At 37.2% G+C, this 26,470-nt stretch overlaps 1 protein-coding gene across 1 annotated transcript in view; it reads right to left on the bottom strand.

Moving 5' to 3' along the window:
• The window catches only part of TENM2 (teneurin transmembrane protein 2), an 834,696-nt gene that overhangs the window by 258,509 nt on the left and 549,717 nt on the right, over positions 1–26,470 (bottom strand). The window contains 2 exon segments of the mRNA XM_032208490.1: positions 11,010–11,150; positions 11,153–11,224. Of these exon segments, the coding sequence (XP_032064381.1) occupies positions 11,010–11,150; positions 11,153–11,224 (213 nt within the window).

Below are 26,470 nucleotides of genomic sequence, written 5' to 3'. Positions count from 1 at the left end.
AATGGCCCCATCTGTAGTTTTTCTAACAAAAGAGCTTAATATACTGAAGTAATGATGTAAACCTGCATGGAAAAATATAGTGCCATCGTTATAGCTCTCATGAAAACTCTGTCAAAGGTATTGATGTCTTTAAATGAACAACTGCTTTCTTTACTTAATCTCAAATCATATTACTTAAATTAAATACTGCATATTGGGCTGTTCAACATGCACCTTAATAATATGAACTCCTGAAAACTGGAAAAGGCAAGAAATTCTTGCAAAAGAAAAACCTGTTTCAAGCTAACAAGCAACTAATAAAAGGTAGGTCTGCTGCATTCCCACCACAGAATTGATCTGCTGCTCTTCTGAAGTAAACACTCCTCCCTTGAAAACCAATGGCATTCAATTAAGTAGACCAAGATTCAAAACAGAGCAGCGAACAACAGAGTCCATAAAACACAAACATAGCTATGAGCCTGTCATTCCATGTTGCTTGCTTGCTTGTGAATATGTAAGAATGTTTAAAATATTTTTATTCGCCAAATTGGAGTGACCTTATATGAGACAGTTACTCAAAACTGGGGAAGGAATACCTAACCGAACCTTCCCATGTTGCTATTGTTCATCTCTTGGTTAGCCTCAAGAATTTGGTGGTATGAAGGATGATGCTTTTCTAAAGATGTCCCAAGAACCTGTCTCCCTGCTAGCTCTTAGAGCTCTGCATTTATATAATATATATGTTTTGGTTCAAAACTGACCCTCTTTAAACAACTGCTGACTCAGTTTAGCTGCTCAGATGATCTCCACACAAAATGCCAAATAACTGAGTTTTGCACCTAATATTAAAGCTACAGCAAGAAACTATTAAAATAATGAAAGTGTCTTGACATATTCATATCAGTTTTACTGATAATATACTTTATCTCCCATAAGAACCAGTTTCATTTTCCCAAGGAATTCTAACAAACTTGCAAGAATTTCCAAAATCAAAACAAAATACATGATGGTTGAGAAATCCCATTTCCTTATGTTATCGTTTTGCATTACCTAGGGGAAAGTACCTATCTCATTACAAAGATAACACTGAAGAGTTTAAAACTTTGAACTCTAAATATCTGGGGAGAGGTTATACACTGTACAATTGCATTATTCTTTGTTAACAAGGGGAGAAAAGAGGTGCAGACCATAATCAAAGCAGAAAACTCTTCTTTGTAATAAATGAGCAGCATATTTTCTAAGTAAGTTGTATATATGAAGAAGCCCCAATATTGAGATTAATAAGCTGCCACATTTCAAGGAAGGCAAAGGAAACTGCTAAATTAAAGTGCAGTGCAACGTGAAACATTATGGTCAGCTGGGAACAGAATGTCAATTCAATAAGTTAAAGCCATAAAACAAAATTTCAGGTGAAAGGGTTCAGTTGTTCCTTGCTTCTCTGATGAAAATAGATAGGCTGAAATTGTCCCAAAAAGAAGAGAGAAATTATGGATCAAGAATTGGCTGATATAAATTTAGTGATTCATAGAAAAAAAGTTATTTTTAAAAAAGTTTATTGACATCTGCTAAAGTAGAAAGAGGTATATCTTTTTTTTTATTATTCTTAGAAAAAATGGGAGGAAAAATCTATCTGGGATGACATTCAAAAAACCTGAACAACACAATGAAGATTTTTTCTTATCTATGTTTGTGTGCTTGTTATTAAATTTATTGTTCTGTGATAAAGAGTTAGGTTATTTTCATAGGCGTGATCATGCTGTTTATATCCAATTTCATTTCAAACTTTGAAAACAGACAGGATGGACGTTTGCCATTCAGCAGCTAACAGTAAGTGACTAATTCAGGAAGTATAGGCAGAGAGAGGAAGAAAGGACTGAAAGTTGGCAAAGGCACGAGTGTCAGTACTTTTTGAACCAAGATTATGTGTATACACAGCATCATTGCAATAGAGGGAGAACTTCATTTCGCTGCCTGTAGGAAGTTAGAAAGCAGCAGTGCATAAATTCATTTTCTTCCTTTCATCATTGTCCTGTTACATCATCCTGTCCCTCCCAGTCAGGAGGGGAAGCTGTTATGGATGTTGTCTGTTAAATAATTTCAACTGGAGAGGTCCAGGGAAGGAGTCTTTTCAGTCATTGCCACTGCCCTCTGGAATATTCTCCCCTTCCCTGGGAGGTGAAGCAGGCTCCCTCCCTCCTGGCCTTCTGGAAAGATGTGAAAATAAGGCTCTGTGGCCTTGCTTGGGGTTCACATAGAAGCACAAAGCTGTGGAGCTGATTAGCACTCTGAAAACTCTATCCCATCTTTTAATTCACTTTCACACCAATTTTTAAATAATCTTTGCCTTCTAAAATTCTATACATTGTTTTTAATGTTTTAATATTTTATCAGTATACTGCCCAATGTTCCTCTATGAGAGAGATGTATAGTTTTTAAATTTGATAAATGAATGAATAAATAAATAACAAGTTTATAAATGGTATAGCTTTATATAATAAAGCTACTATTTTTTTAAGGCTGTTTCAATCTTTCCCACAGAAATTCTGCCACTGATTTCTTATTCCGACTGTAATTCCTTTAATTTGGGATGAAAGGCTGATTAAGAAATTAAATTATTTCTGAGCAATATTAAGTTGTAATTATACCTTAGATCTTTACAACAAAATATTTTTTAAAACTTCAAGGATTCTCTAGTTATGATCAAGGAAATTTCAAGAATATGCTTTGAGGAAAACATATAACTTAAGCCTCAGTTTCACACCAAATCTTAGAAAACAGCTAGGCTATGTCTATACATAAGTAAAAATCCATACAATTCTGAAATAGCTAACTGCTTTATAGCCCTTTGCCATCTAGTTTAGGAAATGAGAAACTTCAAAGATTCAGTGTGTCCAAACAAATCAGTATTTTCATCAATGCAATTCTCAGCAATAAACGCTAGATTCACCTACTATCCAAGATTAAGGAACACATCTTCACTGACTTATTCTCAACAAATTTGGCAGCAGCAACGAACAAGGTCTGGGCAACTGTCCAAAAATGCTTATCTCTTATAACCTCCTTGAGTCAAAGAAATATGCTCTGGAAAATTACATAGCAGAGCTGATATTCTGTTACTATAAATCTTTTCTTCTATTTTCATTTTGCTTTCACTGTCTTTTGGAGCCTATTCTCAACATTCAAAGGTCTTCATGAACCAGTCTCTAATCTACTGAACAGGACTGTAGTTATGAAGATAAAATCTCCTAAGTTCTAAAAGTAACAGGAAACATATTTAATATTCAACATTTATGGGTGGGTAAACTAGAAAAAATGATCTGAAAGCTTTGGAGAGATTACAAGCCAGTGTTGATAACATTAGCATAGAATATAGCTAAATAAGCCAGGTATCTACATTCTCATTTTGATTTCTTTCATTCCCCAATCAATATTCTTAAATGTTTAGCTATTGTGCTAGGTATATACATACCAGGAATGAAAGAAAATAAGAAGTGAGAAGTTATGATTCAACTTTTTCACATTTTTTTCTAGTACAGGTCACAGAACCTAGTGGTAAATTTACTAATTTGTGCATAAATATTCACTTGATGCACTCTGGATAAAACCTATTCAAAGACCAATGAACCCATCTACAGCAAGGTGTCAGATCTTTGAAGCTGATTACATAAATACTTTATTTCTTGTTCTTAGCCGACAAATTCCACTCTGCACATTGTCATTGGATGTCCTGTTTAGATTTGGCACTGTCTGCATATCTGTTGTGACCAACTGCATAAAACTAGAATCCTGTTGACCTGGAACACTATTTGTGTTACCACAGGGATTAAAGAGATCCAGATTATCTCATCCAGTAGTGTTGTTCGCCCGAATTCTGGGTGATCATCTGTAAATGTTTTATTTTAGAAGTGGCATTCTCTGTAATATTTTGGTTTTGGAGGTGGCGCCAACAGAACAATAATTAGAAAGGACTGCATGTACTCCCTCTTGTCTGGTCAAATAACTTATAATGACCTCCTTAGTCACCTCCATCCTCAGCCTTCTCAACTGTGTTCCCCAATCTTAATGTATGTATGCATGTATGTATGTACGTATGTATGTATGTATACACACACAGAGATACACACACACACACACACACACACACATATGCTGGTCTTGTGTATTCAGTCTTTTTCTGTGTAAGATTGAGATTGTCCTGGCAACGTTTTGGCGAGGTCTCACTTGCCACCCTCAGGCTGGTGTTTTCGTCTTAAAGTTTCGGAGCTGCCGTCTTTCTATAAATCTTGGTGGGGTGAGTGTGGAGTAATGGCGTTGTTTCAGTAAGTGGATTTATTGAATGTGTGGCTGTATCATGATTGGTAGATTGGTGCTGATTGGTGCTGGCTGTGTGTCCACTGTTGTTTTCTGTTGTAATGGCCTGGATGGTGGGTGCGGCTCGTTTGTTGACCTACCAGATGTCTGGTATGTGGGAGGTATCGTCACTTTTATTCATGTTGTGGAGGTGTTTCTCTATTTTGATAGCTTCCATAAAGGTTGGTACCTAATCCAAAGGGTGACTCCCCCCAAAAACCGAGACACAGAACAGGACAATGGCATCACCCTCCTCCCTTACATCAAAGGCACCACAGATAAAATCAGCAAAATTCTCCACAAACACAATATCAAGACAGCCTTCAACACTGACCAAAAAATAGCCAACATCTTAAGAAATCCTAAAGACAAGATCAGCTAGAAAAACAAGGAGTCTATGAAATACCATGCAAAATCTGCCCTGCAACATACATAGGACAAACAAACAGGAGAATAAATACACACATCACAGAACACAAGAATGCAGTAAGAAGAAAAAAACTTCCTCCCTTTTCCAGCAGGCTACAGGACATGAAATTAATTTGTAGGGACCAAATTAATCTGCAAAACTGAACACTTCAACAAGAGAATAAATATGGAAGCTATCGAAATAGAGAAACACTCCCACAACATGAATAAATATGATGATACCTTCCGCTTACCAACATCTGGAAACGAGCCCTACCCACCACCCAGGTCATTACAACACGAAACAACAATGGACACACAGCCAACACCAATCTATCAATCATGATACAACCACACAACCAATCAATCCACTTACTGAAACAATGCCAGCACTCCACACAACCCCACCAAGATTTATAGAAGGACGGCAGCTCCGACCACACTTTAATCCCAAAACCAAGCCTGAAGATGGCAAGTGAGACCTTGTCGAAACATTGCCAAGACAATCTCAATCTTACATGGGAAAAGACCCAAATACAACAAGACCAGGATACCTACAACCGTGAAAATCTACGAAAAGAAATATCTTACCTCTATGGGGAGGAAACCTTCCTGCTCACCAGGACCTATGAGAAACTTGAAGTCTGAAGAGCCACCAACTTATGCAAATGCCGAGACAAAAGCCTGATCCCCACATGCTTCCAACTAAAATTCCATTCTAAAACTTCAGTCACTGAAAGGATCCTGAAAAGAACTGAATTAGCCCTAATCAGAAACGAACTCCACAGGAAATATTCCTACTAGACCAAACCAACCGGGACCTACTCACTCTTCACCTCAAACTCAGCAACAAAATCCACCCAGCACTCTGGGACAATCCAAACAAGTAGCCATCTGGAGAGCTGAAACAGAAACCTCCTACAAGACAGACATACAAACCAACAAACTCCACAGACTAGAAAAACCAAAGAAGCTCAACCCCTCTCCACAGCAACTCATGAAACAAACAGTACACAACATATCAGACAGAACCCTCACCCGCTGAAACCCATGTCCTTTCCAGAGGATTCAACATTGCAGTCGCCCCCTAAACACATCCCCACAGAAGGCATCACATGTGGAGTTGAAGCTACACTCACAAAAATAAACCCAGATGAAGCCAATAATATCAGACTTGCAGTCACCAACATTCTTTGCTCCAGTAATCCACCAAGAAGCAATTTACAGCAAGAAGAACAAGACGCACTCACAACCTGTGGAAAAACAACAACATAATCATTCTCCCAGCAGACAAAGGTAACACCACAGTGGTGATGAACACGTCTGACTACCAAGCCAAACTATCCAACCTACTCCAAGACCCCGCTTACAAACCTCTAAACACAAACCTCACCACCTACCTGGAGAAAACCACCAAATCTAAAATAAAAGCCTCTCCCATCAGTGAAGAGATCCAGCAAAGAATCAGCCCCAGAGAGAAATCTTCCAGATGCCCCAAACTCTATGGCCTCCCCAAGATACACAAAGAAGGAACACCACTCAGACCCATCGTCAGCTCCATAGGATCACCTCTACAGAATCTTGCCACATTCCTCACCAAACAACTCCAACCCTACGCAGAATCCATAAACTCACACATACAAAACTCACTCCACTTCATAGAAACAATAAAGAAAACAAAACCTACAACTCAGCGACCTACATATGAGCTTCGATGTCATATCCCTCTTCACCCAAGTGCCTATAAAGACAGCTATCCAGAACAAATACAATCTCCCTAAACACATCCTGGACCTGACCAACCACTACCTACCAAACACATACTTCATCCATAATGGACAAAGATACAAAAAGATAGAAGGAGCACCCAAGGGATCACCCCTCTCACCGTCATCGCAAACTTATACATGGAACATTTTGAAAACTAATGACTTAGATAAATCTGAACACAAACACAAAACTCTGGCTTAGATATATTGATGACACTTTCATGATTTGGCCACATGGGAAAGAAAAATTGGACAACTTCCTCACACATCTCAACAGCCTACACCCCAAAATACAATTCACTATGAAAATAGAAGCAAACAACCAACTTCCTTTTCTGAACGTCCTAATGTACAAAAAACCAATGGCACCATCTACAGGGAAAAAAACACACACCAACTGCCAACACCCTCATCTCCAGAACCAATGCCTAGTTGACATAGACCACCTGAAAACTGAATTACACACTCTCAACTATATTAATCTCCAACAAGATTCCAAAGAAAACAATTACCAACCTATCCAAAGGGAGACATCCCCTAAAACCGAGACACAGAACAGGACAAGGGCATCACCCTCCTCCCTTAAATCAAAGGCACCACAGAAAAAAATCAGCAAAATTCTCCACAATATCAAGACAGCCTTCAATACTGACCCAAAAATAGCCAACATCTTAAAAAACCCCAAAGACAAGATCCATCTAGAAAAACAAAGAGTCTACGAAATACCATGCAAAATCTGCCCTGCAACATACATAGGACAAACGAACAGGAGAATAAATGCACGCATCACAGAACACAAGAACGCAGTAAGAAGAAAAGAAAAAAACTTCCCTTTTTTCAGCACCTTTAAGCTACAGGACATGAATTAATTTTTAAGGAACCAAATTAATCTCCGAAACTGAACACTTCTACAAGAGAATAATTATGGAAGCTGTCAAAATAGAGAAACACCCCCACAACATGAATAAACATGAAGATGCCTCCAGCCTGCCAGATATCTGGAAACCAGCCCTGGTAAACTAACAAGCCCCACTCACACCCAGACCATTACAACACAAAACAACAATGGACACACAGCCAGAACCAATCAGCACCAATCTACCAATCATGATACAGCCACACAGCCAATCAATCCACCTACTGAAACAATGCCAGCACTCCACACACATCCGTGTGTGGCTTCAGAGTTCTATCCCAATTTGAGAGGCAAAGGACACTTATTGCTGTGGATCCATCATCATCATCATCATCATCATCATCATCATCATCATCATCATCATGTATGGCCCTCAGAACTCTCATTCCATATAAAACTCAAGCACACAGATGGAATGGACAACTGGGTAGCTTTAGGCTGTCTGCTACTTTGATTCTTGCCTTAGATATGCCAAATCTATGTAGGTTGTAAGTATGTTGTAAGTCTATTCATGCTACATTATAGACTTCCCTCTTTTTTACAATATAATATAGGCTTTAGAGTATCAAATGTTTTTGTTCTATCTATATCAATCTATCTATCTCAATCAATATCTATCTATATATAAATATATCAATATCAATATCAATATCTACTATCATCTATCTATCTATCTATCTATCTATCTATCTATCTATCTAATTTTCTTCTAGGTTGGTCAGACAGTATTTTCACACAATGAAAATGATGAGAAATGTTCATCATATATGAGGTTTTACATGATGGCTTCAAAAATCATGGTAATCAATAAACAAATTATTTCTAGGATCTACATAGGGCAACTATTGAAAATGAAACATATTACTAGGAATATGACGAGGGAACCTCAGATGCACACTGAGCTAGAAGGAGTGATAAAAGAAGTTAACAACTTCTAAGAAATGTTAGTCTTATTTACAAATTCGCTCTACAAAAAACGTAGAAGTATTGCAATATAAAACTTTTTAGATTTTGTATTGTAATGCATCCATATATATAAAAATAAAAAAAATAAAAAAAGATCCAGGAAACTACAGACCTATCAGCCTGACCTCAATTCCAGGGAAGATTCTGGAAACGATAATAAGCAACCAATTAGTGAACACCTAGAAGTAAACTAAGTAATAGCCAAAGCCAACATGGGTTTGTCAAAAACAGATCATGCCAGACTAAACTTATTGCATTATTTGACAAATTGACAAAATAACTGACCAGAGGGAATGCCATCAATATAGTTTACTTGGACTTCAGTAAGGCATTTGATAGGTAGACCATAACCTACTACTAGATAAAGTAGAAGAATGTCGGTTAGGACAGCATCACCCCAGATGGATTTGTAACTGGCTGACCAACCGCACTCAGCGTGTAGTCCTCAATGGAACTGCATCTACATGGAGGGAACTATGCAGTGGAGTACCCCAAAATCTGCACTCTTCAACATCTTCATCAATGATTTGGATGTGGGAATAAACGGGAACTCATCAAATTTGCAGGTGACACCAAGCTGGCAGGAATAGCCAACACTTCAGAAGATAGGCGTAAGACAGAAGAATCTTGACAAACTTGAACATTGGACACTATCTAATAAAATGAATTCAATGGTGAAAAGAGTAAGGTTCTACATATAGGCAAGAAAAACGAAATGCACAGGTACAGTATAGGTGGTACCTTGCTCAATGTAGTAACTGTGAGAGGGATCTTGGAATTCTAGTAGATAACTATTAAATATAAGCCAACAGTGTGCAGCAGCTGCCAAAAAAGCCAACACAGTTCTAGGCTACATAAACAGAGGGATAGAATCAAGATCACGTGAAGTGTTAATACCATTTTATAATGCCTTGGTAAGGCCACACTTGGAATACTGCATTCAGTTTTGGTCGCCATGATGTAGAAAGATGTGGAGACTCTAGAAAGAGTGCAGAGAAGAGCAACAAAGCTGATTAGGGGACTGGAGACTAAAACATATGAAGAATGGTTGCAGGAACTGGATATGTTTAGTTTAATGAAAAGAAGGACTATGGAGACATGATAGCCGTGTTCCAATTTCTCAGGGATTGCCACAAAAAAAGAGGGAGTCAAACAATTCTCCAAGGCATCTGAAGGTAGAACAAGAAGCAAAGGGTGGAAAACTGATCAAGGAGAGAAGCACATTAGAACTGAGGAGAAATTTCCTGACAGAACAATTAATCAGTGCAACAGTTTGCCTCCAGAAGTTGTGAATGTCCCAACACAGGAAGTCTTTAAGAAGATGTTGGATACCCATTTGTCTGAAACGGTATAGGTTTCCTGCCTAGGCAGGGGGTTGAACTATAAGACCTCCAAGGTCCCTTCCAACTCTGCTATTGTATTGTATATTTGATGCATTTATAAACAAACTCTGAAATTTAAGAAGCAGCAAAATACAAAAATTAATAACAGTATTTAAAAAAACAATCTTTAAATAGTTTTTCCCTTTCTGTCACAGTCAACGAACACACAACTTTCAAAACATTAGCATTAGCCTGCAGGAATCAAATTGAGACTACATAACGAGGACTTAAATAAGGACTGCATGTTGGATGAAGTATAAATGAAAATTATACTTTGGTTTGTCTTGAATCAGTGATTGTTTTTCAGGTTTCCAAAATATTTACTTTCAAATTAGTCTATTTATTACCTCAGAAGGAGACAAATGCATAATGCATTAGTAACACTTAGTATACCCTTGCAACCACCTTCCTGTGCTTTGGAGTAGAATATGTGACATTAATTTTTATTTGTTAGATATGCAAAATATGTCTGAAAAATACATATGTATCCACAAGGATAACTTGAACTGAATTAACATTAATTAAAGAACTCTACAGATTAAAAATTAGGATTTTGGTTACATTATACTGTTATGTACAGCATGATTATTTACCAGACTAGGCTCTTTTTTATCAGTGGGTTCAAACAAGGTGAAACTTGCAAAGTCCTTTTGATGATAATGAACTTGCTTAAAATTCTTTTATTGATATCATTAGGTATTAACATCCAGATCCTTAGGACCTGACCCTTTGTGAAGGGCTACACATAATTAATATAACTTGGTTACAGGAAGAAGGTGCTATGGCACCCACATTGTGGAATTAATTTCACCTGAGATTAAGTTAGTTTCTGACCGTACTAGGCATTTGCAAGACCCTAAAACTTAGTTTTGTAGCCGGGCTGGAGCGTAATAAAGCCTGTCACTTGGTTTTATTGATAGTTATTTAAGAAACTCAACTGCTATGTGTTTTTTAATTTTTATATTAAGAATTTTAATATACTATTATATTTTTAATCTATTTATTGTAAGCTGTCAAGAATCATTTATGTGAGATAGGCATCTACACCAATCAAATAAATTTAATAAACAATACAAAAATGACTTATGCGAACATACTGCCCAAAGAATTGGTTCCTAGATTCTAGACATTTCAACAAACTAATCTTGTAAATTGTCTCAAAGCCATTCTTAAAATAAGGAATGCTATTAAAATCAATTTGCAAACATCAACATTTTTCTACCTGTCTCAAGTGGCACATGCTATTCAGAACCCAGCTGTCCTGTAACTGAACAGATTCAGGAGTGGTGGCCAAATCATTTGGTGCAGGAGCTGGTGCATGGATCTGGTTCCGCCGATTTGTTAAGGAATTCCTGTTGAGGGAGTTGGCAGAAGAATGTGATGAGATAGCGTATGATTGTGAGGTGGTGGAAGAGGTGGTCTCAGAGTTGACTGGCTGTGATGATTTGAAGGCCCTAGAAGAAAAAAAGATAAAGAGGAAATATCTCTGAATTATACAATTTTTTAAAAAACAACTAATCCTAAACCTTTAGGTCAAAACTACATTCTACTTACCACATAAGTAGGCTTAGAACTGCATTTCAAAAGAAATAGATCAATTTCAGCATTTGTAAATTTGAGCCTTAAATCAATAGCTATCATATAATTTGTTATGTAATCATTTCCTCCTTGTATTAGAAACGAATTATTTCCTTAAACATGTTCCAACGTTACAAAAGAGTTAAGAAATTTATCAACTTGTGAATTAGTTACATGCCAGTCCTGAGGATGTTTGAATCTGTTAATTTCCTAAATACATGACTGTTTAGAAATGTAAAATTTACTCCATGACAAACGAAAGGAAGACATAAATATACTAAATAAAACAAAGCATATCATACAGGTATTAGAGGGAAATAAACAGAAGTTAATAAGCTTACAAAATGTGTTAATAGTATTTTCTATCAACCAAGATGAATAATTAGATAATGTTATTATGTTCATATACTCCTATATTATTTCATTCTGAAAATGAATTAAGACAATATAAGAAAAAAAACCAAGCATAACAGACAAGTGAAATATTAATTGTATATTTAATCATTATACTAACTTGTAATTTATATAGAGAGCAATAATTAAAAAAAAACAACATTAGCAAATGACAATTAGAATGATATGTTTGAAAAACTTGAAGATACATTTTCTATTTAATGAATCAAACGGTGACAAAAATGTCAACTTAGGAAAGTGTTCATAAATTGATCTATACTCCTGTGGAACAATAGGAAGATGCATCCCTAGACTATTCTAAAAATGTGAATGTATATAATTAAATATGTAAGGGTCTATTTAAAACCAGAATAAACAATCTGGTAGGTAACCAAATGAAAAATTAAATTTATTTTTAATCACATCAATTGCAAATCTATCTGGAACAAATCTGCAAGTTGAAAGTTAAAAGTTCAGATTTTATTTTTATGAGTCCCTGCTGAATTTCTTCCTCCCCCCAAAAAACTTCAGTACAGAACTTCTCAAAGGACCAAATTCTGTAATTTTGTGAGAGGAACTACAATTTCATACACTTACCAATCCATAAGAAGTTCCAAATGGATAAAATCTGAATTGGGGAAATGTTTTTTTTTTTAAATTTGTCAATAACCATCAGAATAGAATAGCAATAGCACCCTTCCATCAAAACAAATATATGTCTAAAGGGGCCATCTTTCCCCTTTGTTTCAGTCTCCCTATTTGTTCCTCTTATAAGGTGAACTATCTTATCAGAATCCAAGGGAAAAAACAATCTTGCAAACTGGTGGAGGAAAATTCCGCATGTGTGGAGCTTTACAATAGCTGGTAAGAGAATTACATTAATTTACTGTACACACATTTACTTGGATCTAAACTAGTGGTGGGATTCAGCTAGTTCAGGTGAACCGGTTGTTAAATTGGCTGGCCCTGCCCCTTCCTGCCCCACCCTTTCCAGAGTGCAGGGAAGCCTACTAGGGCCAAATGGGGCATGGAGGGGTGTGGCGTTCTCCCTATGGCCTGTTTTTGTTCCCAGGGGGGTGCAGGAGGCAAGTGCTACTTGTCACCCCATGCCCACCAGGGCCACACCCACCCAGCCAGTCATTAGGGCAGAGAACTTGTTAAATCATTTGAATCCCACCACTGACTAAACCACTGTGCCAATTTGTATCCAAGGAAGATGAAAGCAGGAGTGAGAAGGATTGACTCCAAGATCCCTAGATAAAAGTATGCCTTGTGGTAAAAATACATTTATTTCTACAGCAAATTTGAGTAAGAAATGTCAGAAAAAGTATTATTCACAGGTTTCATTCATTGAGTAGAGAATACATACACACACATAAACTCAAGAGCCGAGGTGGCGCAGTGGTTAGGGTGCAGTACTGCAGGCCACTTCAGCTGACTGTTATCTGCAGTTCAGCGGTTCTAATCTCACTGGCTCAAGGTTGACTCAGCCTTCCATCCTTCCGAGGTGGGTGAAATGAGGACCCGGATTGTTGTTGGGGGCGATATGCTGACTCTGTAAACCGCTTAGAGAGGGCTGAAAGCCCTATGAAGCGGTATACAAGTCTAACTGCTATTGCTATTGCTATTGCTAAACCCAACATTTAGAGGAGTATAGTGTAAGAGCACCTTCTGTTTCAATCATCTTATATTCTCCAATATGAAGAAGAAGCAATAAAATACAAATCTATCAGCATCACCAGGGAATGGAGTTTAGAATATGTCCTGATGAAATAAAGCTATAGTGCTTTAAATCTTTTGGTAGCTTGACCTCATAAGTGACAAAGCAGATTAAGACATAAAGACAAAAAGAACCAGATAAATTCTTATTTACAGTATGACTAATCTCATAAGAAATACAAAAAGTTGTGTTACAGAAAGATAGGTTTTTACAAAGTAATTATAGTGAAAATGTGTTCTGTTCTTTTAAAAGTCCCAAATTTCCTCACAGTGCCATACAGAACATTTAGTCTTGCAGAATGGGGGAAAAAACATATTTTAAAAGGTAAAAAGAGTCCAGGGATGTTTAAAATAATACTACTTTAACTAAAGATGCCTTTAGAAATATACTCTTTAAGGGAAAAAAGAAAGTAGCCAAAATGTTTCTGAAATCATCCTTTAACTTTCTTGTCTATGGGCCCATCAAAACTAAAATGTATTTTGGGATTCCCAATGACATAAGCAAATTTTTATTCATTTTTATTTCACTGTGAAACATGGATAAAAGTAAAAGTTCCCCTTGCACATATGTGCTAGTCGTTCTCAACTCTAGAGGGTGATGGTCATCTCCGTTTCAAAGCTGAAGAGCAAGCATTGTCTGAAAACGTCTCCATGGTCATGTGGCTGGTATGATTAAATGCCGAAGGCACACAGAACGCTGTTACCTTCACACCAAAGGTGGTATGAACGCTGTTACCTTCACACCAAAGGTGGTTCCTATTTTTCTACTTGCAATTTTTCATGCTTTCGAACTGCTAAATTGGCAGAAGTTGGGACAAGCAACAGGAGCTCACTCCATTATATAGCACTAGGTATTCAAACCACTGAACTGCCGACCTTTCTGATAGACAAGCTCAGCATCTTAGCCATTGAGCCACAACATCTCTGAACATTTACAGAGTTTTAAACTGTCCTTTAGATAATCAAGTATAACTTCCTGCTCATTGCAAGCACCCACAGTGAAGCACCTCTGATAGATGGTTCTTCATTCTGTAATGGAATACATACAGAAAAAGATCAAGCCAGCTATAGAAAGAAAATCCCCATATGTATTGTTATTGTAGTTGCTTATTAATAATGTTGTGCAAAGTAAAGCCAATATTGAGAGATCAATTTTAGATTACAAACATTTTTGGAATTGTTGCTGCTCTCTGAACCTGATTGTTTGTTTTCAGATGTTTCATTACTCAATGACATAACATCACCAGTGTGAGTGAGAGCGGGATTCCATAAGATTACAAATGCCATTTTATTAAGGCTTATAATCAAAATAAAGCTATTTGAAGATTACAGAAAGCAGCATAAAGTAGCATAAAATAAAAGTCTCAAAAGTATTATTAAAATTAAAAAAAATAATCAGTTCTAATATTGTGAGAAACAGGGAGGAGGCTATTTTTGTAGTATGGTCATGGTCTTTCATACAAAGGTTTCCCTTCTTCCATCAAATAACTTTCATTTTCTCTATCACTGGGTTGGATCTAGAAATGTGTGTTGTGCATTAAGAAGGAACCTTTCTGTCCTTAGGATGTGTTTATTCTAGCATCATTTTGTTTGCAATTAATGGATGTCTCACAATTTTCATTCACCTTATCCCAAATAACTCTTTAGCCTTATCTACCACAATGGAACAAAATTTACCTGAGTTTCAATTACTTTGGTTTTAAATAATCATCAGCCACCATGATAGTTAGCCTATTAACTTTAAATTTATTTTATACAACTTTCCTTATATTTTAGAAGCTTCTCCATTTATAAGTCAAATGTGACTGTTAAACCAGGATGTCAGTTTCCTACTATCTGCAGTGCAGGGTTGACATCAATGCTGCCACCCCCCCCCCAAAAAAAGAACCACTCCATACCAACACTGTTAATCTTACCTAGTTTGGGTAATGAAATGTCCAGCAAGAAAACAGCCAAGCTTAAAGACCACCAATTCCCTTTTTACATGTTTGCTAAACCTAACATCATGGTCAGTGTTACTGATTGGAAATCATGGTTGTCACCATGGTTGTCACAAGGTATTACAAAGTTTTATTTTGCATGTCTCCTTGGTTTCTTTCAAAATCTCAAGTTTGCTCTCCATATTTTCATCAGGAAGGCAAGAGCCGAGGTGGCGCAGTGGTTAGGGTGCAGTACTGCAGGCCACTTCAGCTGACTGTGATCTGCAGTTCAGCAGTTCTAATCTCACCGGCTCAAGGTCGACTCAGCCTTCCATCCTTCCGAGGTGGGTAAAATGAGACCCAGACTGTGGGGGCGATATGCTGACTCTGTAAACCGCTTAGAGGGCTGAAAGCCCTATGAAGCGGTATATAAGTCTAATTAATAAAGAGCATACTCCTAGAGCTTACATTTGTGGCTAGATGTTGCCAATCATACATGGTGATTTTTTTTAGAAGAATCTGTTCTTCCAATGTTTTTTACCAAGTTAGATTCTGTATTTTATTTGACATTAAAACCAACCTCTTTCCCATGGGATCTTCCCTATCTTTACTATAAAGTTTATATCCAAGAATGATTGATTAACTTATGATTCACTCCAGTTCACTGGGTTACCATTCCACTCATATATTCATATTTTCATTTGCAATCAAATGTACTCCTTCTTTCATCTTGATCTGGAACAATCTAGCATTGGAATAGAAATGTTTAAAATCATATACTTTTCAAATGTTTTCTCAAGAAAAACAAAAACACCGATATATAATGCATAAGAGGAAACAGTAACTTGGAAAAAACTGAAAATCAGTATATTAAATAAAAGGAGATACTTCTGATTCTTTCCCTTACATATACCACTCTGTGCAACATTCTTAAAATATATCTTTTGAATGTAAGTATTGTAACATACATAATTTTCTTCTAAATATACATTTTTCTACAAACTCTACAAATTATTTCCTTAAATGCATGCATATCTATATGATTTCCTGACATTTTTATATGCTATACTAATTAAACATTTACAATTAGAGAATAGATTACTAATTACTAATTATTCCCAAATAGTAGCAGATTCCATGAATTGAGATTCTCTATGCCATGGGTGTCAAATTCGATTTCATTGAGGACCACATTGGGGTTATGTTTGACCTCAGGGGACGGGGATGGGAGTGCCAGGGTGGGCATAGCCAGCTCAATGTCACTCATTGACGCTCCGTTTTCGGTCATGACAGCATCCTGTAGTTCTTTGCCACTGAAAATGGAGTTCAGGGAGGCTGCATGTGGCCTGCCTGGGTTCTGTTTTTGTTGGCAGAGGCACAGTGAGCTGGTCATTCACTGTTTCCAGGGCAGGTCCATGGGCCAGATCTAAGGACCCTGTGGGCTGAATCTGGCCCATGGGCCTTGAGTTTGACACCCCTGCTCTATGCCATAATTGATTCCATTTTTGGGATTGTACAATATTTCATTTTTTCCCCCTCCTTAAAATTCCTGAAATACTTACATTTCAGGCATTTGAATATTTTTTTTGGGGGGGGGCAGAGAATATAACTCTAAGGGAAAAGACTTAAAAAAATACAGTCTATATTACATTTAACTTCCCTCTGCTCTTCTACAAATCCCTGTAGCCAATTTTTGGCTAAAATTCTAGTGTGTTGATATTTTTCAGATGAAAATATTAGCTGAGCACATCTTGAGAATCTGATTGCTCTCTAGATGGTTCATGAGGGACCCCAAAAATTGCCCCAGTGATGTAAGAATAATTGTGTATTTCTTCTAGCTCATTTAGAAAATGAGCAGTGGTGCCAAGTGTGTGGTGTCCAGGATGAAAAATTCTAGAACTGGGTGCACAATAGTCTCCCCCTCACCCACAATAGTATTTTATGAAACTCAGGCTTTCTATAATAAGTATACAGTAGGCAATTGTACAATGGCACAAAGCAGAAACACACTTCAGTTGCCACATTAAGAAAATTTATGAACATCACACTTTGAATTTCTCCCAAACACAGCAATTCTGAAGGAAAAAAAAAGAGATATATACGTTAACTCAAATGCAAACAGGGGCCATATGGAGGTCAGGACTATAAAGCTCCAAGAAAAAAATCTTTCTCTATCAAATCTATTTGCATCAGAAAGTATTGACAAAAGGGGGGGCAGCATTTTCATAATGCAAGCAGCAATGATGGGTATGAATGATACAAAGGTAAGGGACAGTGGCCAATTTTTCTCAGTAAACAGAGGTGGTTAAACTCCTTATATTTCTTAATCTCAACTATTAGATAACAATATTCTCTATGCCTTTTTATATATAGAGGTTAATTATGTTTTATGTGGCCATCAAGTTCTTTCTATTTCACTGTTTACTGTAATACCAGAGGTCTTATTTTATGATCATTATATCTGGATAGCTGAACATTCATGGAACTTTCTGTACCTTTATAGTTTTCAAATAGAATAGAATAGAATAGAATAACAGAGTTGGAAATGACCTTAGAGGTCTTCTAGTCCAACCTCCTGCTTAGGCAGGAAACCCTACACCACTTCAGTCAAATGGTTATCCAACATTTTCTTAAAAACTTCCAGTGTTAGAGCATTCATAACTTCTGGAAGCAAGTTGTAGCACTGATTACTGATCTAACTGACAGGAAATTTCTCCTTTGTTCTAAGTTGCTTCTCTCATTGATTAGGTTTCCACCCATTGCTTCTTGTCCTACCCTCAGGTACTTTGGAGAATAGCTTAACTCCCTTTTCTTTGAGGCAGCCCCTGAGATATTGGAACACTGCTATCATGTCTCCCCTACTCCTTCTTTTCATTAAACTAGACATACCCAGTTCCTGCAACCGTTCTTCATACAGTATGTTTTAGCCTCCAGTCCCCTAACCATCTTTATTGCTCTTCTCTGTACTATTGCTAGAGTCTTAACATCTTTGTTACATCATGGCGACTGAATGCAGTATTCCAAATGTGGCCTTACCATAAAGTGATATTAATACTTCACGTGATCTTGATTCTATCCCTTTGTTTATGCAGCCTAGAACTGTGTTGGCTTTTTTGGCAGATGATGCACACTGCTGGGTCATATTTGTCCACTAAGGTTGTTCACTAAAACTCCAACATCCCTGTCACAGTTACTACTATTGAACAGGGTACCACATATACTGTACCTAGGCATTTTGTTTTTATTGATTAAATGTAAAACCTTACTTTTGATGAATGAAAGCCATGAAAGTATAGGTTCAGCCACTGCACATAATGAATAAAACATCCAACTTGTCTTCGGTTAACTGTTCTCAGCTTCTGTGGCTAGGAAGCGATCAACCTGTGATTTGGTTACAGTTAAATGTGTTATCTAGAGTATCCTTTATACTGAATTCAGATGACATTGGGTGTCTACAGAAGGGACAAGAGAGGCAAAATGTGTATTGTGAAGCAAACTCTGCCTCTTGCTCTGCCACAATCAAATAGGTTAGGGACAGAGCCTGCACTGCAATATTATAGAGAGTAGGCATTTGTGTTTTAGTGGCAGCTCTTATTTTACTATTCAATTATCAATTTTATCAGGACATTTACTATAACGTTTTAAGAACAAGAAGTTATTTAACTGTTTTCTGTTTATGTCAGATTCAATGTTTTCAAAGTTCTCATTCTGAGTGTCTCTAAATAGCTTAGAAGTCATTAATAAGCAATATTCAATATTGGGAATTGATTGATGAGAAAGTGATATTTGTGAACTTAGTGTTCTTTAAAAATTATCTGTTGCAGGTGTAAGCAAGAGGGCTAATCCTGTTATTTTAAACACTCAACCCCATGGGAAACCATTGCATGGAGGACATTGTGAGGACTAGTTATCTGGAGCTTATATGGGTGATCTTCCATTCTCTCCTTATCCAGAGTGGTTTCAAGGAATTAATCTACTCACCAATTCCTTGGTCTTTGCCACAATCATCAACTCCAGTTTCATTCCCTAGAAGCCTCTGAGATTAAGGCTGACCAAAATATTTTGCTATCTTCAATGAAATCTTATTTCAACATGGCTTTGGAAGTGTTCCATTATTCCACTAAGCTAATATTTCAGTTTATATCCCAATACCCAGTCATGTGAAGCATCTACTTCATTCTACCAAACTAAATTTGTGAATTTGTGATCTTCATATTTTTTATGTTTCTATTGTATTTTGAAACAATATAGTAAAAGACCAGTCTGCAATATTTTACAATTTTCTTCTTGTCCCATCACTTCTTATTCCAACACTGTTTTCATCCTGAGCAACTTTAAGACTTCAAATCCAGAAGTTGCCAAGGATGAGAAACAGTGTTCTAGAAGAAGAATATGGAGATGATTTCAATATACTTGCATTTTGTTAAATTTGGCATCGTTCTCTGTTTCACATTTCTAGGATAAGATTAAACTGTGAGGAGTGGAAATATCTCCATCTGATGAAATTATTTTTTCATTCTCAAAATATCATAAAACAAGCATTTTATGCTGGCTTGAAATTCAACATTAGAAAAACCCTAAGATCATGGCATTCAGGGCCATCACTTCCTGGCAAATAGAAGGGAGAGAAATTGAAGCAATGATAGATTTTATTTTCTTGGGCTACAAGATCACTGCAGATGGTTATTGCAGCCATGAAATTAAAATAAATTTGCTTCTAGATAAGATATTAAAAAGCAGATATATCACTTTGCCGACAAATGTTTGTATAGTCAAAGCTTTGGATTTTTTCAGTAATAATGTATGACTATGAAAATTGAATCATAAGGAAGGATGAGTGCCAAAGAATTGATTCTTTTGAACTGGAATGTTGGAGATGGTTCTAGAATTCCCCTGGCCTGTAAGGAGATCAAATCAGTCAATACTAAAAGAAATCAACCTTTTTGAAGGACAGATACTGAAGCTGAAATTCAAATACTTTAGTTACCTACTGCAAAGAGAAGTCTCACTGGAAAAGATCCTGATGCTGGGGAAAATTGAAGGCAAAGGGTTAAGCGGACAGTACAGGATTAGGTGGTTAGATTTTTAATAGATAATTAATGCAATAAACATAAAATTGAGCAAACTCCAGGAGACAATGGAGGATAGGGGGGTCTGGTGAGCTATGATCCATGGGATTGCAAAAACAGACAGGATTTAGTGACTGAACAAAAAGCATCTTCTGATGTGGAATTTAATTCTACATGGGGATACATCCCAACAATTTGTGAAATTCAACTCTCACAGCTATATATTACTACTGAAAAAACCCATAACTTTGACTATACAGACCTTTGTCAGCAAAGTAATCTCTGTGCTTTTTAATATGCTATCTAGATTTCAATGCTATTCACATATCACATTAAACCATCTGCAATCCACATAACTCACCTATTAGGACTTTGTGTTATGTGTAAAACAAGCACTATGGCTCCTTCAATAAATATTGAAGTGGCCAAAATATTAAAATAATTAGAAGCAGAAAACAACTGCATTTAATCTGTCTTGCTTAAAATGAAGCACTATATGTTACTTTAAGATCTGTATAATAATTCATTTCTTTGTACCACCTTGAGGGAAAAAAAATAATGTACATGGAGGAGACTTTTCTAAAATTAATTAGAAACTGTCTATAAATAAGCTGTAATAATTAGCAAAATATACAACAGTCAACCCATGAGAGATTAACTGGAGAAATAGGCTCATTCCTTTGTTTCATGCCATCTTTTATTTTTTATTTTTTTAGCCATTATAGTAAATTATCTGAAAGTCATAATTTTGCACAGCCTATTAAAATTTTATTTTCTTTCATATACAGTTTTTTTGGGGGGAAATTAAGTGCCACCTTTTTTTGATAAATCAGCACTAATTGAAGCATTTTGCCAACTTCTGGAAAAGGAACTTGTTGAACAGTATGAATCAGTTGGGGGAGTTTTGATAATTTTCAGGATGTACAGAAGATTAATTTGATCTACAGCATCTGCAGTGAAAAGGATTCTAAAATTATTGGCAAAACTAGATCTGAGTGTGGTTCAAGAAAAGGAAATGTTCCTATAAAGCAGTGATGGCGAACCTTTCGGCACAGAGTGCTAACAAGGGAGCACGCACACATCTGGGCCACAACCTGGAAAAGGAGTTGCCCAGCGAGCATGTGTGCATTGGAAAATAAACTTCCGGTTTCCAGGGCATGCATGTGACTGGCAAGCTGGTCTTCCGGTTTCTGACATGCATGCATGCATGTCAATCAGCTGGCCAGCATGTATGCTCATGCTGGAAATTGAAAGACCAGCTGTTCCACTTTCCGACACTGCCACACAACAAAGGCCAGCTGATTGCATGCAGAAACCTGGAAGAGGAAAAGGCAATATCGTGTGTGCCAGGTGACATGGCTCCATGTGCCACTTCGGGCACGCATGCCATAGGATCGCCATTACAGCTATAAAGCAACTTATATTATTTGAAATATATTTTCGTTATCTTCCAATGTTTACCCTCATAAAAAAATTGAATTTTCTTGTTTCCATTTATATTTATTTCATTTAGGAATAAAATCATTTCATGTCTTTGCATTCACATAATTTCAGTACAACATTAGTATCAAAAATGTAATATGATAATAGATACACAGGCAGAAGAGTACTGCTGGACATTTTTCACTAGAACAGAAAGTATAAATAGTTTCACCTTTGAACTGAACAAGCAAAACACTTCTTACATTCTGAAGCAAATATTACATACAGAACAACGTATTTATTTATATTAAACCCTCATTATTTTTTTATAAATCTCAAAGCATCAATCACACACAATATTCATTAATCTTCCTATTTTCTCCACAACACAACCTGCGATGTAAGTTGGGCTGAGAGCAGGGATGAAATCCAGGTTCTAACAGGTTCTGGAGAACCGGTAGTGGAGATTTTGAGTAGTTTGCGGAACCAGCAAATACCACCTCTGGATGGCCCCAGAGTGGGGGGGAATGGTGATTTTGCAGTATCCTTTCCCTGACACGCCCACCAAGTCACGCCCACAGAACCGGTAGTAAAAAAAATTGAATTTCAGCATTGGCTGAGAGAGAATAACTGGCCCAAAATCACCCAGCTAGCTTTCATGTCTAAAGGCAGAAGTAGAACTCATACATTCCTGGCTTGTATCTGGTGCCTTAAGCACTAGACTAAACCAGCTCTCTCAATAATCTATAAGGTAAAGATAAAGTTCCCCTCGCACATGCATGCTTGTTGTCCCTGACTCTAGGGGGTGGTGCTCATCTCCATTTCAAAGCTGAAGAGCCAGCAGTGTCCAAAGATGTCTCCGTCGTCATGTGCCCAGCATGACTAAATGTCAAAGGCTCAGGGAACGCTGTTATCTTCCCACCAAAGGTGGTTCCTATTTTTCTACTTGCATTTTTATGTGCTTTCAAACTACTAGGTTTGAAAGATAGGGACACTCCATTACATAGCACTAGGGATTCAAACCGCTGAACTGCCGACTTTTCTGATCGACAATCTCAGTGTCTTAGTCACTGAGCCACCGCGTCCCATCAATAGATCTATACGCTTCACTTATTAAATACTAAATGTGTTCTTCTTGATTACATATAAATTATCTTTTTCAAATTGCAGGGATTCTAGAAAAACATGAACAGAACTTCGAAGACCGATGTTAGTCTACTTCTGCAATATGTACTTATTTCTATTGCCATACATTATATTTCCAGGAGCATTTTTATTGTTGAAGGTTTTATTTAGGTTAAAGGTTTTATTATAGTTTTGAGAAGACAAGAAAGAATCAAAATAATGACGAAGTTCAATTCTTTGGATCAAATGGTGGGAGACAAATCTGACAGACAGGAGTCATTAATATTCGCAATAACTGAAGCTAGTTAGAAAAAGGGCATGGCCCTGGAAGATAAAATATTGGAACAATTCTACTAGAAAGCATGCTATGAAGCAGTAAACTCTTTATTGCTTGACTAACCTTCACCCAAATTTCTCAAAGTACATGGCTCTTGGGGAGGGTGGAACATGCTTCTTATATTCCATATCAAAGGGTCACATGTATATTACAAGACTGCATTATAGAAATACAATATGAGTTGTTGGTTATTTCTTGGAGAAGTTTCTTCTTCAAACTAGTAACTTCATCAGTGCCAGTAGGGAGTGGGGTTTGCTCTCAGTTTATATTCTGGTGGCTTACCCTGACAGTTTTGGTAGGAGTGATCTTGGCGGGAGGGTTTTTTTTGGGGGGGGAGGTTAGGATGTTTGCTGTTGGCTTGTTTAGCAATTCTTTGATTGCGGTACTTTTCACTTCTTGGTGTTAATCTATGCTTATCTGATTGTTTATTGCTGGTGGTGAGGTTTTGGTCTTTTTACTCTCTTTTCAGCTTGTTGATTGTCTCTTTCAGTATGTAGATATTGTTTATGATTATATGTCTATTGATAACTAATTGTCAGAGTGCCAGGCTTCTGGGTATTCTCTTGTGTTTTTGGACTTGGCTTTTGTGACTAGGATAGTCACAGTCTTCCATATGAAACCATGGTTAAGAATCTCCATATATTGTGAAATTGAAGAGTAATAATCATGTCTTCTTGACTGCTAGGTGGCGTTCATGGATGTGTTTGCCCAGTTGGCGTACATGGATGTGTTCAGCCATACAGTCCTTATACTGTATATTGTAGATGATTCATGTTTTTCTTCTTCTTCAGGGATTGCTGCATCTTTTTGTTTATTAAGAAATGTTTCGGAGATACTTTAATTGGTTGTGTGCTACACTGATGCAATATGATTGTAATAGTCTGTTGGTGGTTTCTGAGATGTTTTTGATATATGGTGGTGTTATTCTTTTTACTACTTGAATTGTGCTATATTGAGTTGAATGGTCAAGCACTTTTTGACGAAGTTGCACGGATATCCATTTTGTTGGAAGATGTTGTATAAATGATCCATTTCCTTATTCTGCTGTACAGGGTTGCTGCAGTGTGTTTGTGATAATCTAAGTAGTGTTTTTACATAGCTTCTCTTGTGGGAGATTGGGCTATTACTTTAGTAGTTAAGTACTTGGTTGGTGTGGGTGTTTTTTTTTTTTTTTTGTACACTTGTGTTTCTAGTTTGCCATTGTAATCTCTGCTGATAAGGATATCCAGTAATGGTAGGGTGTTCTCTAATTGGTCCTTTTTATTATGGTAGAAGTGTCATCTACATACCTGATCAATATTTTGGGTTGTATGTATGGGAGTGCTATGGATTCCAGACATTGTTCTTATTACTGCAGCTATGAGTTCCGAAAGTGGTGGGTGTATCTTTGATTTGTTGATAAGTTTGTTGTACTGAAAATACGTATTTACAAACTGAAGATCTATGATTTGGGGTCAGTGACGTGCGGTCAGCTTTAAGCCTGGTGAGGCACTTTTTAGACTTGTGGACTTCATCTCCCAGAATTCCACAGCCAGGCATGCTCAGTTCCGATTTAAAGCGACAGCATTTTTCCCCCTTGCAAAATAAGTTTTCCCATTCTTTTTCTTCTCCCTCCCCTCCTTCCTCCCTCTCTCCCTCCCTCCCCCTCTCAAACAGACACATGCACACAGAGAACTTCGATCCCTCTCTCATTCACTCACTCTCAAACACAAACACAGAAGTTGGATTGGATATATTTTCCAAAGGCTTGAAAGCAGCTCCTCTGCCATACCCCCCCTTCCCTGCTGCCTTCCGATCAAACTTTTTGAATTCCTCTCCCCTCCCCACACGCACCTTTTCCAGCTGTTTCAGAGATGATTTCAACTCTGTTTCTCCCTGCCCTGCCCTCCCCTCTTGAAAGGCCAGAGCTCTCTCAGACTGAGCTAGTTGCTCCCAGAGAACTCTAAAAAGCCTCTAAAAATGCCCTTTACAGGAGGTGAGAGAATACGTGCCTCATTTGCATAAGGAATTCTTTGCTTGTTAACCCTTGCTTAACTCTTAAAAGGCAAAAAATTCCTTATGCAAAAGAGGGCCCTAGTTCTCTGGCCTCCTCCTAGTTAATACTGAGAGCAGACACCAAGCCACTGTGACTTGAAATCTGGTAGTTGCTATCCTGGCTTTAATTATTTTTTTTAAAAATATTTAAAATTCTTTCCTTTCCCTGAGGAGACTGGTGAGGCCCTGCCTCCCTTGCCTCTAGTGACTGCACGTCCCTGTTTGGGGTATATCAATCTTTGTGTATTTGGTTAGGTCGGGCGTGGTCTGAAGCAATGTTGTCATAGATTCTTTGCCTAATTCTGAATTTAAAGTCTGTGACATCAAATGAGACCAGGATTTCATCCTCATGGACTGTCACATCTTTGATTCTTTTAAGGCACTATAGTGGGAAATTATGGAGTATTGTTTTCCACTGTGACGTGCCTAAAAAAGATTCAGCAGCCCAGAAGAAAAAACAAGTCATCTACAAACATACAATGTAATGACTGCAAGAGTCACTGCATAGAACAAATAGGCAGAAGCCTCACAGAACACATCCGTTAATACAGTCAGCAGTCAGAAGATATGCTGAAAACTCTTCACTTTCACAACATATGGAGACACATAACCATGGTTTGATCTGGAGGACTGTGACCATCCTAGATCAAGGCAAATCCAAATATGCTAAAGAATTATTGTGACCATCCTAGACCAAGCCAAGTCCAAATATGCTAAAGAATTATTGGAAGCCCGGCACTCTGACAAATAGGGCATCAATAGACACATAAACATAAATATCATTTACATACTGTGCAAAAGAGACAACCAACAAGCCAAAAAGGGAGCAAAAAGACCAAAACACCTCCCACCAGCAATCAACACCCATATAACCATAGATTAAACCTAGATTAGCATTAGACCAACAAACAAGAAGTGAACAACACCCCAATCAAAGAATGGTGAAATAAACCAAACAGTAAACAACCTCCCCTCCCCCCCCAAAAAAAAGTTCACTCACTGAACACCAACACTGAAAAGCAAAACATTAGAATATAAATTGAGAGCAAATTCTACTCCCTACTGGCACTGATGATGCTACCTAGTTTGGATAATGAAATATCT

Source organism: Thamnophis elegans, chromosome 2, assembly GCF_009769535.1.
Source record: "Thamnophis elegans isolate rThaEle1 chromosome 2, rThaEle1.pri, whole genome shotgun sequence".
NCBI lineage: Eukaryota > Metazoa > Chordata > Lepidosauria > Squamata > Colubridae > Thamnophis > Thamnophis elegans.
The sequence above is the reverse complement of the archived record's forward strand: the minus strand, read 5'-3'. Positions and strand labels throughout refer to the sequence as shown.